Below are 16,204 nucleotides of genomic sequence, written 5' to 3'. Positions count from 1 at the left end.
TTTCATATCAAACATTTGGCACTTGTTCTCACATCTGTAAAACATGTGAAACATGTAGTCTAGTTCCTAAAAATAAACTGTTCCAAGCTTGTGTTGGAAACTGAAAATACACGTCAAATAAATGTGGTAGGTGTACACACTTCATCACATATGCTAAATTAAAGAAAAAGGAATAGTTAGTTAATTTAATTATAACCTTGGATAGGGTGATCCATCTTAAACTGCTTAAAGATCAATTTATAGATTTATGAGTTATTAACTAATGTTCTGCTAGACATTAATGACCAAATTTAAATATTTATTTTAAGAAACACTGACAACTTGGGCAGAATTTTGACAGCAAATCTAATCATAAAATAAAAGTCTAATAATCAGATTCCAACTTGGATTAAATATAATCTTTCGATTTCTGTCTAAATTAAATATTGTTAGTTATCAGCACGTCAAATCCAATATTAAAGACTTTGTTTTCAGCGTAGGAATTACTGGTTATCTAGAGTTATATTACATAATTAGATAAGAATTCCTATAAAGTAAGTCCCTAAAATAAACAAAATTTTCTAGTAAAAATGAAATTCTCTTTAATAATAGTTAAATTAACTTCAACAATGGAGTATGATTTTAACATTAAATGTTGCTTTTCATTTTGTTCCATATTTACTGTTGGCCCAAGGAAAGTTCCCATAAACACTTAACACTGATACCATGTGTCACATCTACTCATGTTCAGCAGGATCATCAACAAGGAAATACGCATGTAATTGGAACTCGGCACGGACGAGTCGGACCAAATGGTCTATCTCTATGCTGTATAATTCAAGGACTCTGTGAAACATAGAAAATAGGTGCAGGAGTAGGCCATTCGGCCCTTCGAGCCTGCACCGCCATTTATTATGATCATGGCTGATCATCCAACTCAGAACCCCGCCCCGGCCTTCCCTCCATACCCCCATGACTCCCGTAGCCACAAGGGCCATATCTAACTCCCTCTTAAATATAGCCAATGAACTGGCCTCAACTGTTTCCTGTGGCAGAGAATTCCACAGATTCACCACTCTCTGTGTGAAGAAGTTTTTCCTAATCTCGGTCCTAAAAGGCTTCCCCTCTATCCTCAAACTGTGGCCCCTCGTTCTGGACTTCCCCAACATTGGGAACAATCTTCCTGCATCTAGCCTGTCCAATCCCTTTAGGATCTTATACGTTTCAATCAGATTCCCCCTCAATCTTCTAAATTCCAACGAGTACAAGCCCAGTTTATCCAGTCTTTCTTCATATGAAAGTCCTGCCATCCCAGGAATCAATCTGGTGAACCTTCTTTGTACTCCCTCTATGGCAAGGATGTCTTTCCTCAGATTAGGGGAACAAAACTGCACACAATACTCCAGGTGTGGTCTCACCAAGGCCTTGTACAACTGCAGTAGTACCTCCCTGCTCCTGTACTCGAATCCTCTCGCTATAAATGCCAGCATACCATTCGCCTTTTTCACCGCCTGCCATACCTGCATGCCCACTTTCAATGACTGGTGTATAATGACACCCAGGTCTCGTTGCACCTCTCCTTTTCCTAATCGGCCACCATTCAGATAATAATCTGTTTTCCTATTTTTGCCACCAAAGTGGATAACTTTACATTTATCCACATTAAATTGCATCTGCCATGAATTTGCCCACTCACCCAACCTATCCAAGTCACCCTGCATCCTCTTAGCATCCTCCTCACAGCTAACACTGCCCCCCAGCTTCGTGTCATCCGCAAACTTAGAGATGCTGCATTTAATTCCCTCATCCAAGTCATTAATATATATTGTAAACAACTGGGGTCCCAGCACTGAGCCTTGCGGTACCCCACTAGTCACCACCTGCCATTCTGAAAAGGTCCCGTTTATTCCCACCCTTTGTTTCCTGTCTGCTAACCAACTCTCCACCCACACCAACACCTTACCCCCAATACCATGTGCTTTAAGTTTGCACACTAATCTCCTGTGTGGGACCTTGTCAAAAGCCTTCTGAAAATCCAAATATACCACATCCACAGGTTCTCCCCTATCCACTCTACTAGTTACATCCTCAAAAAATTCTATGAGATTCGTCAGACATGATTTTCCTTTCACAAATCCATGCTGACTTTGTCCGATCATTTCACCGCTTTCCAAATGTGCTGTTATCACATCCTTGATAACTGACTCCAGCAGTTTCCCCACCACCGACATTAGGCTAACTGGTCTATAATTCCCCGGTTTCTCTCTCCCTCCTTTTTTAAAAAGTGGAGTTACATTAGCCACCCTCCAATCCTCAGGAACTAGTCCAGAATCTAACGAGTTCTAACGAGTTGAAGGGTTGTCTTCACTCACATCTTTTCCAGCTTCTCACATCAAAGTATTAAAGCAAAACACAGAGTTCTATCGCTTATTGACATATAGATTGGCTACTATGCATGTTACTTCAATTTCAATGTAGCTTATTTTTATCAATGTAGAGTTTAAGACACCTTCAAAGAGACTATTTTTCAAGAGCAAGCTCTAGACTAATTAATTTTGGCATGTAGCTCAAACTGTAAAAGTTGTTTGAGACTCATTCTGATGTCTTGCATATTGTTTGCAGATGTAATTAGACTCGTGATTAACGGGATTGCAACACTTCTTGGTTCAAAAACTTGAAGTGTCAGCAACCAGAAGTAGCGTTTAGTAAAACAAATCCTTATAAAGCTCCTTCTATAACTCTCCTCTTCCTGCCAAATCTTTATAGGTACAAAGGGTATCCTATCAATAATATCTAAATCTATTGTTGAGTCTGTTAGTTTACAGATGTTCCTGTCTCAATGTTTTTGTGCTGGAGGCCTGACGTTAAAGATGAAATAAACTGCACTATATTTGCCAAATAATTTAAGCAAAGATAGAACTTTTTTTTTTCTTAAGACACTATTAAATGAAAAGGATTCACGTTCTGGATTTTACAGTGATGTCATGGTGCCACGAAGTCTGGGTTTGAGGCAGCCTTGTCCAAAATGATTTCCCTATACAATTGTCCTTTGGGATAAATTTATGAAATCACACTAAATATGCAAGATTCTAACTTGCATTTAGGCACCTTAAAAGAAGTTATTTAAACACCAGATCTTTTTGTTAGTTGAGAGAAAAAATTCAAACTTAAAACAAATGGATATTTTAATTACTGTAAATAACTTATATTAGCATTGGTGCAAACTAAGTTTAATAGCATTTCAGACTGAACATAACATGTATATATTCTATTTCAGAATGAACTTTCGAATGAAATTCAATTCCTGTACTTGTAAACATTTGACAATAAACCATCAGTGATATTACTTCAATATCCTAGAGAGTAAAAAGACAACTTGACAGTGAGTGGAGATAACAATCTGCCCGAAAGGATTTCAGATATTGAGTTTCACTTTTGAGCTCCCTGCCAACCCAAACCCAACACATAAAAATATACCAATACATGGAGAATTCAGAAAAGAACATTATCACAGATCTTTATGGTATAAAAAAATATACCAACACATGGAGAATTCAGAAAAGAACATTGTAACGGATCCTTATGGTATAAAAAAATTAAGAAGAGTATGCTACTTTTCCACTTAAAATAATAAGTGGAAAGCTTTTAACTAACTTCATAATGTAAACATACACATGGGATGATTTGAGGATAAAGAAATTAGTGTTTTTGTAAAATGTATTTATTTAACTTAGATTGCAAATCAAAACTAATCAAATTACAAGTCACACAGGAAGCCTTTCATCAATTTCATTTTGTTATTTTTCCTAGTAAAACATAATTTAGTACAAAATATAGTCATTATTTTTTTCAATTATATTAATGTGGATCATACCAATAACTAGCTTTATAATTTGACTTTAAATTGTTATTTATTTATTAGCGATATAGCCTGAAGTAGGCCCTTCCAGCTCCTCAAGCCATGCTACCCCAGCAACCCAACAACCCTGATTAGTCCTAACCTAATCACAGGACAATTCACAATAACCAATTAACCTTCCTGGGAGGAAATGGGATCACCTAAGGAAAACACATGCACTCCACAGAGAGGACATACAGAGACCGGTGCTGGACTTGAATTCCCAATCTCCAGAACATTCTGAGCTGTAACGGTTTTGCATTAACCACTACACTACTGTGGTGCTCATTGTAAAATTGTAAATTGCAGCTCTAAAAGATTACATCAGCTTTATTGAAATTGTGTAGAAAGAACACAAAAAAATTGGCTTTCCAAGACTTATGAAAAAACCACTGAGAGGATCACCAGGGTCTCCCTCCCTTCTATTTGTGACATTTACTGGGACTTTGCAAATGAAGGCCCTGAAGATTTGCAGAGGATCCCTGCCACCCATCCCACAATCCCTTTGACCCACTGCCATCATGAAGGAGGTACAGGAGCATCAGGACTATGACTGGGTAACAGCTTCTTCCCTCAGGCTGTGAGACTAATGAACACCCTGCCACCACCAAAGTCTTGTCACTAAGACAGCAAGCTGCTTACTGTTTACTGTACCTGTGTTGCGCAATGCATGCATTTTGAATTATATTTTGGTGTATGTGCTGTTTGTGATATATGTTTTGAGGGGTGTACCATGGTCCACGGTTTCATTTCAGAATCAGAATCAGGTTTATTATCACTGGCATGTGACATAAAATTTGTTAACTTAGCAGCAGCAGTTCAATGCAATACATAACCTAGAGAGAGTGAGAAAAAAAAATAATAATAAATAAATAAGTAAATCAATTACGTATATTGAATAGATTTTTAAAAAATGTGCAGAAGTATAAATACAGTATATTAAAAAAAGTGAGGTAGTGCCCAAAGCTTCAAAGTCCATTCAGGAATCGGATGGCAGAGGGGAAGAAGCTGTTCCTGAATCGCTATGTGTGTGTCTTCAGGCTTCTGTATCTCCTTCCTGATGGTAACAGTGAGAAAAGGGCATGCCCTGGGTGCTGGACGTTCTTAATAATGGACACTGCCTTTCGGAGACACCGCTCCCTGAAGATGTCTTGGGTACTTTGTAGGCTAGTGCCCAAGATGGAGCTGACTAGATTTACAACCCTCTACAGCTTCTTTTGGTCCTGTGCAATAGCCCCTCCATACCAGACAGTGATGCAGCCTGTCAGAATGCTCTCCATGGTACAACTATATAAGTTTTTGAGTGTATTTGTTGACATACCAAATCTCTTCAAACTCTTGCTTATGTGTGTAATGTGTATATATATATATACACACACAGTGAGATGACAGTAAACTTGAACTTAAGAATAGTCTTATGATTGTAATTATTACCATGGTGAACTACAACATCATAAAGTGATAAAGCTCTGCCAACAAAATATGAAAAAGCATCATGCTAATACTTCTCTAAGGATTTAAGTCTGTTCTGCTTTCTATCATGACCCTTAGTAATATCATTCCGCAAAGTAGTACAAGTTTACAATCCATTCTGCTTTATATTTATTCACATGTGGACATGTCTGCCAAGTCCAACATTTATTGTTGGATTGGTCCTCTATTTATCCTGAGAAAAATTGAAGTCAGTCGACCACATTAGTGAGTCTATTGTCACATGTAGGCCAGACCAGGGAAGGATAGTAGATTGGTGAACCAGAGAGATTTTTAACCACATTGCACTGATTTCGTGATCATCGTGTTAATAATAAACATTTTTTAAAATTTTAAACTCCAGTTTCATCTAATTATTTAAATTAATCCTTAGGAATTAAAACTAAACAATACAGAATGAAATTTAAATCCTATGTGGGCCATTCAGTGTTGTATGGCACATATCCTCCAATGAAAGATACTGGTGAACCCACTGACAGTTTATAACAATCCCAAGACTGTAATATTTTCCACTAGTGAGAATTTACTGTATTAAACTTCATGACTCGTTATATAAAAACTTAAGCTAAGTAACTTCGGCTTGGTACGTTGTAGCCACCAATTATTCCAGTTCATTCCTTAGATAAAATAGCATGGTAAGTAACTCTGAATCCTCAATCTACCAAGACCTTAATACAACTCTGCAAAGGAGTACAAATTTACAACCCTTTCTGAACATGTAACTGGACACTGCAGGTTCAATATATAGTTGTGCTAGAAAGTTTGTGAACCCTGTAGAATTTTCTCTATTTCTGCATAAATATGACCTAAAACGTGATCAGATCTTCATGCAAGTCCTAAAACTAGATAGAGAACCCAATTAAATAAATAATACAAAAAAAAAACATACTTGTTCATATATTCACTGAGAAAAATGATCTAATATGACATGTATTTGTTGGAAAAAGTATGTGATTCTTTGCTTTCAGTAACTGTTGTGATCCCCTTGTACAGCAATAAATTCAGCCAAATGTTTCAGTAGCTGTTGATCAGTCCTGTACATTGACTTTGAGGAATTTTATGCCAAAACCGCTTCAACTCAGGGATGTTGGTGGACTTCCTTGCATAAACCACTTGCTTCAGGTTCTTCCACAACATTTCTATAGGATTGAGGTCAGGACTTTGACTCCACCATTCCAAAATGTGAATTTTCTTCTTTTTAAACCATTCTGTTGTTAATTTACTCTTGTCTTTTGGATCATTGTCTTATTGCACTATCCAACTTCTATTAAGCTTCTGGTGACAGACCGCTACCCTGACATTCTCCTGTAAAATGTCTTGATACAAATTTGAATTCAATTTTCCCTCAACAATCGCAAGCTGTCCATGTCACAATCACGGATTCAGCAGCGCAGTAGATACGGAAATTGCGCTTGTAAATATGCACACGTCAGCTAATTATTATTTAATCGTGATAATATTTAACTCCACACTTGTTGTTGTAGTGCTTGTCGAGACTTGGACAGAGCACAGCAACACTTTAATGCCTGTTTGCTTTCGGCCTCCTCTGAGAAATTGGACTTTTGAGTCAACTGACTCTGAAGACTAGCAGTATTCGTTTTATTCTTAGTTGTCCTTTTCAGCCGCAGTTTTCCATTTGAGTGTTTTAGTCAATGGCCCTGTTTGGCCTACTGTTTATGGTTTTCTTTTTACCTTTAACATCGCTCGCATTAAAGTCTGTGAAATATCGACTGGCTTCACTCCGCACTTGGGCCAGGTCCAAACCTGGTGACAGCATAGACAGGTTTCTTTCATTGCTAAGCTAGCTGGTTCTCTGTAGATCTGTTTAATTCGTGACATGAAAGTTCAATTTTCCCAGTCTGAACCATGACTTCCATCAAGAGGTTAAAAATACTCCTGATGGGGTTATTTTACCTGTGTATTTGCACACTCCAGCCAGGGATCAGCTTTTGGAGTAGGGCTCTTCCAGAATTTACACTATTGACTTGAATGATCATCTGTTGAACCAATTGATAAGCTTGCTTGAAGTGCTCATTTGTTATGCAGACCTGAGTCATGGGACCACAAAGCTGGGAACCTGAGTACTTGTGATTTGAAAAGCTTGGAATGGATACTGGAGAAATTCAACGTAGACTAGAGAAGCTCAGTATGTAGACTCGGAACTCTCAGAATGTAGAGTCAGGACATGCACTGGGAATAGAAATCACCCCCTCCTGAAGCCACCAATGTCAAAAAGTTACTGTTCAAACTTTGTTGGGTCCATTACTTGGCAAGATCCTTCTGTCACGATGGAGACAGAAAGAATGGTTTATACATAGGAACTCCAACGGAATATTGTTGCCTCAACGAATCACTCTGACCAATGAATCTCATGGCCAAGGTCAACTGCTGGTTCCATCTTTGTGTGGTCGAGACTTGCTGTCACCAGGTTCGGATATGGCCCAGGTGCGGAGTGAGAGACACGGAGGCAGATCGATATTTCACAGACTTTTAATGCGAACAATGTTAAAGGGAAAAAGAAAGCAATAAACACTAGGCCAAACAGGGCTGTTGACTAAAACACTCAAATGGAAAACGAAGCCTACACTCCGGCTGAAAAGAACAACTAATAATAAAACGAATACCGCTAGACTACAGAGTTAGTTAACTCGAAAGTCCTATTTCTCAGGAAATGCCGACAGCACACACGCAGCGAAGCGATGCTGTGCTCTGTCCAAGTCTCGACAAGCACTACGATGACAAGTATGGAGTTAACTACTATCACGATTAAATAATAATTAGCTGACACGCGCATATTCACAAGCACAATTGCCGTATCAACTGTGCTGCCGAATCCGTGGTTGTGACAGTCCAGGTCGAAGCTGCAAAGCAGCCCCAAACCATGATGCTCTCTCCACCGCGCTTCACAACTGAGATGAGGTTTTGGTGTTGGTGTGCAATGCCCTTTTTCCTTCAAACATAGCAATCTGCATTTCTGCCAAAATTTTCAACTTTTGTCTCATCTGTCCACGGAAAATTGTACCAGAATAGAACATCCAAGTGGTCTTTTGCAAACTAGAGACATGCAGCAATGTATTTTTTTGGAGCACAGTGGTGTCCTTCCAGGAACACCATTTGTGTTCAGAGTTTATTTTATAGTAGACACATGAACAGAGACTTTAGCAAGTTCTAGAGATTTCTGCAGGTCTTTTATTATTACCCTTGGGTTCTTTTTCACCTCCTTCAGCATTGCACGTTGTACTCTTGGTGTGATCTTTGCAGTAGAGTAGCAACAGTACTGAGTTTCTTCCATTTGTAGACAATTTCTCTTACTGACTGATGAACACCCTGGTCTTTAGAAATGCTTTTGTAGTCTTTTCCAGCTTCATGCATCTCTACAATTCTTCTAAGGTCTTCTTAAACTTGTTTTGATTGAGGCATGGTGGACATAAACAGATCTTTTTTGAGAAGAGCAGGCTCTGTCAGTAACCTGACTGTGTGTCTTTTTTATAGGGCAGGCCACCTTGACAACCCACACCTCCAATCAGATCTCATTGATTGGAACACCTGACTCCAGATAGCTTGTGAAGAAGGCATTACACCAGAGGTTCACATACTACTTCCAACAAATACATGTAATATTAGATCAATTGTTCACAATAAATAAATGAACAAGTACAATGTTTTTTTTGTTACTTATTTAATTGGGTTCTCTATTTAGTTTTAGGATTTATGGTGAAGATCTGATCATGTTTTACGTCATATTTATGCAGAAATAGAGAAAATTAGACAGGTTCACAAACTTTCTAGCACCACAAAATAAACAGCTCATCATAAATCTAAGAATGAAAAATTCTGATTTCATCCTACTCAGACCATGTGGAGATTACTCAATATGAACAGATCTGGGAAATGTCATTCAGTTCGTGCAAAAGAATAAAATTAAAGAATGTCTAGATAATATGTATGACAAAATCCAAACAATCCTCATGTCACATCCATTTGCACAGAATACTACTTCAAAAGCACAATGGAACTTCAAATTTCTCAAACGAGCTGCAAGCTGGCTACATATTTTAAGACAGAAGCTAAACACTACAGATGGCAAATTCTTCACCAATTCAGCCTGATTTGTTTATTATTTCAGGCATTGTTCTGTTACGAATCTTGACGTCAAAGTTCCAAGTTCAAAGTAAATTTATTATCAAAGTACACACATCACAAACAGTGAGTGGGCGAGTGATGGTAGGATGAGTTTGGGAGATGAGCCAGGATAGTGTGTGGCTGAACTGATGCAGATGGAGTGAGCCATTTGGAGAGGAGAGGTTGGGGCAGCGGAGATCCAATGCCCATACAACTGGTCTGGGTGTGATGAGAAGTCCGAGCAGAGGAGATTCGATGCCCGTACAACTGGCCCCAGTGCGAGACTGGATTGCTCTGGCTCCAAGCTGATTTGAAGAGCTTGAGAGCAGCTTTGGTCTGGGCGATGAAATCTGGACCCAGAGTGAGTCGTTGGGTGGTATGGGCTGGGCCCCAAGCCCTTCGCAGTTGTCGGGCCCTAGTGCAAGGTACGAACCACAGTTTAGAAAATTTAACACCAGTCCAGATCGGAGGCTACAGCCGATTTCTCTCGCTCTCCATGATGTGCACTCCTCTCCTCAGGGCACTGGAGCCTTTTGCTGTTCCATTGTTCGGCAATTTAAATGTCGGCCCAGAAAGTCTGAAGAGACAGTATGTACAAAGAAGCACAATAGCATCAATGGAAAACTAGAGACAGTAAAGATGGACAAACAACCAGTGTGTAAAAGCAACAGACTGTGCAAATACAAAGAGAAAAAAAAACAAAATAACAAAAAAGTAAATAAGAACATGAGTTGAAGAGTCCTTGAAAAGGAGTCCATTGGCTGTGCAATCAGTGCTGGGGTGGGTGAAGTTGAGTGAAGCTATCCCGTCTGGTTCAAGAGCCTGATAGCTCAAGGGTAAAAACTGTTCCTGAAACTGGTGGTGTGGGTCCTGAGTTCCCGTCCCCTCTTCCTGATGGCAGCAGCAAGAAGCGAGCATAGTTTGGATGGTGAGAGTCCTTGTGAAAGGATGCAGCTTTCCTGTGCTTGTAGGTGTGCTCAGTGGGTGGGGAGGGCTTTACTTGTGATGGATTGGGCTGTATCCACGACTTTTTGTAGACATTTCCATTCAAGGGCATTGGTGTTTCAATTACTGCTTCATACTAGGCCGTGATGCAACCAGTCTGTGTATTCTCCACCATACATCTATAAAAGTTTGTCAAAGTTTTAGGTGACATGCGGAATCTCTGCAAACTTCTAAGAAAGTAGAGGAGCTGCCATGCCTTCTTTGTCATGGTACTTCCCTGCCGGACAGATCGGCCTGAAGAAAAGTTTTGGCCCAAAACGTCAATGAGATAACTTATCCTTGAGGTGCACTATTACTGATTGTCAGCAAGTAGGAGATGTTATTTCCAATCTGCACTTTCTGTGGCCTCTGTTGAGGAAGTCAAGGATCTAACTGCAAAGGCTCAGGTTTTGGATCTTGTTGATTAGTACTGAGGGTATGCTTGTGATGAATGCTGAGCTGTAATCAATAAACAGCACCCGACGGAGGAGTTTCTATTATCCATTCATGATGTTAGGTTTCACTTTGTAAGAGGTAATGGCCTGCAGACCCTGCCAAAGCTCATGTGCATCCGATTCTGTCTCTAAAGCCAATTAGAATGGATTTTTGGTTTTAAAGTCACCTTCAGTAGGTCATATCTGGACTTCTTGTATAGTTGTGAATCACCAGTCTTGAATGCCTCAGCAGACTACAAACCTCTTGGTTCACACAGGACTTTGGGCTTTGATATGGACTCGAAGGCGCACACTCATTCACAGAGGTCTTGATGAAGTCAGTTAATGCTTAAATGCCGTTAGCAACTTCACTTTCACCACTCTCTCCAGCAGTAATAGACAATAGACAACAGACAACAGGTGCAGGAGTAGGCCATTCGGCCCTTCGAGCCAGCACCGCCATTCACTGTGATCATGGCTGATAATCCACAATCAGTATCCAGTTCCTGCCTTATCCCCATAACCTTTGATTCCGCTATCTTTAAGAGCTCTATCCATCTCTTTCTTGAAAGCATCCAGAGACTTGGCCTCCACAGCCTTCTGGGGCAGAGCATTCCATACATCCACCACTCTCTAGGTGAAAAAGTTTTTTCTCAACTCCGTTCTAAATGGCCTACCCCTTATTCTTAAACTGTGGCCTCTGGTTCTGGACTCACCCATCAGCGGGAACATGCTTCTTGCCTCCAGCGTGTCCAATCCCTTAATAATCTTATGTGTTTCAATAAGATCCCCTCTCAGCCTTCTAAATTCCAGAGTATACAAGCCCAGTCGCTCCAATCTTTCGACATATGACAGTCCCGCCATCCCGGGAATTAACCTTGTGAACCTACGCTGCACTCCCTCAATAGCAAGAATGTTCTTCCTCAAATTCGGAGACCAAAACTGCACACAGTACTCCAGATGTGGTCTCACCAGGGCCCTGTACAGCTGCAGAAGGACCTCTTTGCTCTTATACTCAATTCCCCTTGTTATGAAGGCCAGCATGCCATTAGCTTTCTTCACTGCCTGCTGTACTTGCATGCTTGTACTCACCACAGAGTGAAAAAGGTCCCTCTCAAATCACCTCTAAATGTCTTACCCTAAATCTGTGTCATTTAATCTTATTCACCTCTGACACAGGGAAAAGATTCCTGCAGTCTTCCCTATCTACACACGTAATGATTTTATATACCACAATTAGGTCCACCCTTAGCCTCTGCCACTCCACAGAAAACATTTCCAGTCTCACTTCATAAAGAAATGCTCCATTCCAGGTAAATATTTTGGATCTCCTCTGCATCTTTTCCAGCACTATCATATTCTTCTTATAATGCAGTAACCAGAATTGCAGAATGTTTCAGAAAGGTCTGACCAATATTTTTTTTTATAAACTTCCCTCCTTGTCCTCATATTCATTTCTTTGTCTAATGAAGGCAAGCAAACCATATGCCTTTTTAACCACATTATCTATCTGGGCTGCTACTTTCAAGGATCGTTGAACTTGCGCACTGAAGTTCTTCTGTTCCTCAATACTTCCAAAGACCTTAATGTTCAAGATATATTATTCATGCCACTTTGTAATCCTCGCCTCATTAGTTGTTCCAAAATACATCATCTCACACTTATCTTGATTAAATGCCATCTGCTATTCTCAATCCATTTTACCAACACATTGATATCACTTTGTAGCCTAAGCCTATATTTCACACTGTCAATAACTCTGCCAATCTTCATAAAATCACTTCAATGCTTGTTCTATTTAGAGCAGCGCCAGGTATCATGTATGCCAGTTCATTATCTAAAGGGAAGCACTATATTTCCACTATTCAGACTTCTTGAGAAGTCAGGGATATTTTTATCTTCTTTCATCATTCGTTAACATAGCTGATATGTTAACTCCCTCACTTTCATGGAGAATCAACAGAATTCCCAAGAGACCTACAGAATCCAATGGTTAAAGCAAATTTATGCTATTTGCCTACAATTATCTGCTTTGCTTTGAGTGTTGATGCTACCTCAAATGGTGCCATGGCAAATGACATCAGTGTTAATTTTTCTTCTCTGTCTCACTTGGGATTTGTAGAGATAGTAGAGACAAGTGTTTCTGTTGAGGCAAAGCAAATAGTTTTCAGATGAGTTTAATCAATTCCCTACTGGGAGAAAGGATTCCAAAATAAAACAACTGAAGTAACCCTCCAAATAACAGTGAAGAAACATTACATTTTCCAGGGACTAGCCAATGCAAAGTTTTGAAGCCTTGATATTTTTACTTTAAACTTACCTCCAAAACAAACTGCTCCATAATAAGACTTGTAACTCTGTCCTTCTCTACTTGTTTCATTAGCCTGTTAGCTTCCTGCATATTTTTTTGGACCAAATGTCTACAATAGAGATGGTCAAGGAAAAACAGCAGCATTTTTTACCAGGCTAACAACATTGTACAGTGTAACCTTGCATACATTTTATTAATTCAATCTGAAATCCACAGACGGCAAAATTAGTTACAGTTGTGTTTATCTTGCTGTGAGGCTGTAAAGCTGACAGATCATGTAGTGATAAGAATGTATCATTAACTTGACAAAATTCTGCCATTTGGAACTCCATGCATCTCTCTCTATTTTGAACAAAAGTATTTTTGTGAAGAAGGATGAACACTATCTGTTTGTGTATTCAAGGGGTTTAGCAGCTAAAGATTAGCTGCTGGATGATTTCTTCTCTTCAGCATGTAAACGTCAGTGTTTGGTGTTTTGCATATTTATTACAAAAAGAATGTGCCGAATACTGAGGAAATTTTTCCTAATTTCGTATTGTTCCCAGCTTATTCAACATTCCCTTGGAATAGAGTGTGATGAAGATAACAAACAGCAGACAAGCTAAGTAAACCACCATTTTACCCCCATTATCGCTTTAATCATGTATCCTACATTTTCTCTGCCAATTCTGCATCCTCAGTCACTGCATATCTAGTAGTTGTGCATTCAGCTGTCTGAATTCCTGGTCATGGAATTCCTTCCCTAAAGTTTTCTGCCATTCTGGAAACCCAAGAATCTTCAACAACAGACAAGGTGCTAGTGAACTCAGCAGGTCAGGCAGCACCTTTAGAGGGAAATAGACTATTAATCTTGCCCCAAAGCTTGTTTTATGTTCTTTTTAGTAGTGTTTTTCAACATCCTCTCCCTTTAAACCTTAGTTTGTATATACAGTGGATGTATTGTCTTTGTTGTATACTTTATTTTGTAAACATTTCTACTGCCTGCTTTTGTCCTGTTTCTCCAATATGCCTACTGCAATAAAGGTTCATTTTCACTTAGAACACACGAAGAAGCAGAGGTGAGAGACGGGCTGGTTGCTCCCCAGGGTTTGCCCGACTCTGTGCTGGACTGAGATCGTCTGAATCGGCGTCTATGGTTGCAGAGATGCCTGGTGTTGTGAACCTCAGTATTGAATGCTGTTTTTTCGCTTTATTGTTTGCACGATTGTCTTCTTTTCTCTCTCTGCACACTGGGTGTTTGATGGTCTTCTGTTGTTTCTCTGGGTTCTATTGGAGTTCTTTGTTTCATGGCTGTCTGTAAGGAGACGAATCCCAAGGTTGTATAAAGTATACATATTTTGATAATAAATGTACTTTGAACTTTGAAATCAAAGCTTACAGTGAGTCATCTCAAAGGGTGAGAAAGATTAAGAAACAAGGGTCAGTACACAAGGATAAAAACTGTGGTCTATTCCATATAAGCAGAGACATGGCATTGCTACTTTCTCAGAGATGGCACCATCACCACAGAGATATAGATTATCCAGGATTTAGAAATACAGGGCCAAACAGACTCTTCTGGCATGATGAACTGCACCGATCTAAAATCCACCTATTTAAGACTAGCCTAGTCTCAAGACAATTTACAATGACCAATTAATCTACTTGTCTTACAAGGAGTGAAACGAAAGACTGTGTGGCGCACCACTCCTCACACAGACAGTGGGTGGCCGTTGACTCACAAAGAGTTCATCCGCCCTTTGACAGGTTTTGTTTTTAGTTCTGCTGGGTGCCCACACATCCTCCTCCCTGGTTAACCGAAGTGCACCAGGGGGGGTGCCGGTTGTCACTGACAACCCAACCCGAGACAGGTAGCACTGGGCCACGTGGTACCAGTGGCAAGGCAAGACCCTGACCTGACCCGACCCAATGCCGGCCCCCTAGGCCTGAGTCGACATAGTAGTAGTAATTAACCTACTGACCGATACGCCTTTGTACTTTGGGAGTAAATGATGCGCCTGGGGGAAACACACACGGTCGCAAGGAGAACATACAATCTGCTTACAGATGATCTTGGAATTGAACTCCAAATTCTAGAATGACCTCAGCTGTAATAGCATCATGTTTACCTTACATTATACTAACTAAAGAGGTTGGGCAGTGAAATGGTCGTTCCCACAAACCATTTTTCTACCAGTTTCCAGCATCAAAAGAGCTCAATTTCAGCTGATAAAATCCATTCCGTACGTCCACAATTTCCTTTCATGATTTCCTCATTAATGCAGTAAATCTTTTATAACCATTACGTGATACGCCATTACGTACACTTTGGAAGGACAAACTCCAAGGTAGAGTACAAAGTAAATGGCAGGATACTTGGTAGTGTGGAGGAGCAGAGGGATCTGGGGGTGCATGTCCACAGATCCCTGAAAGTTGCCTCACAGGTGGATAGGGTAGTTAAGAAAGCTTATGGGGTGTTAGCTCTCATAAGTCGAGGGATAGAGTTTAAGAGTCGCGATGTAATGATGCAGCTCTATAAAACTCTGGTTAGGCCACACTTGGAGTACTGTGTCCAGTTCTGGTCGCCTCACTATAGAGAGGATGTGGAAGCATTGGAAAGGGTACAGAGGAGATTTACCAGGATGCTGCCTGGTTTAGAGAGTATGCATTATGATCAGAGATTAAGGAAGCTAGGGCTTTACTCTTTGGAGAGAAGGAGCATGAGAGGAGACATGATAGAGGTGTACAAGATAATAAGAGGAATAGATAGAGTGGATAGCCAGCACCTCTTCCCCAGGGCACCACTGCTCAATACAAGAGGACATGGCTTTAAGGTAAGGGGTGGGAAGTTCAAGGGGGATATTAGAGGAAGGTTTTTTACTCAGAGAGTGGTTAGTGCGTGGAATGCACTGCCTGAGTCAGTGGTGGAGGCAGCTACACTAGTGAAGTTTAAGAGACTACCAGACAGGCATATGGAGGAATTTAAGGTGGGGGGTTATACGGGAG

The 16,204-nt window shown here is 40.1% G+C and overlaps 1 protein-coding gene across 2 annotated transcripts in view; it reads right to left on the bottom strand.

Moving 5' to 3' along the window:
- The window catches only part of LOC140194603 (uncharacterized), a 94,925-nt gene that overhangs the window by 28,592 nt on the left and 50,129 nt on the right, over window positions 1-16,204 (bottom strand). The window contains exon 2 of one of the 2 annotated variants that reach the window (XM_072251834.1): window positions 13,229-13,328. The exons of the other annotated variant lie outside the window; for it this stretch is intronic. Coding sequence (XP_072107935.1) covers window positions 13,229-13,328 — 100 coding nt within the window. The remainder of the gene's footprint in view (window positions 1-13,228; window positions 13,329-16,204) is intronic. 2 annotated transcript variants of the gene reach the window in all.

The sequence above is a fragment of the Mobula birostris genome, chromosome 3 (genome assembly GCF_030028105.1).
Source record: "Mobula birostris isolate sMobBir1 chromosome 3, sMobBir1.hap1, whole genome shotgun sequence".
Taxonomy (NCBI): domain Eukaryota; kingdom Metazoa; phylum Chordata; class Chondrichthyes; order Myliobatiformes; family Myliobatidae; genus Mobula; species Mobula birostris.
The sequence above is the reverse complement of the archived record's forward strand: the minus strand, read 5'-3'. Positions and strand labels throughout refer to the sequence as shown.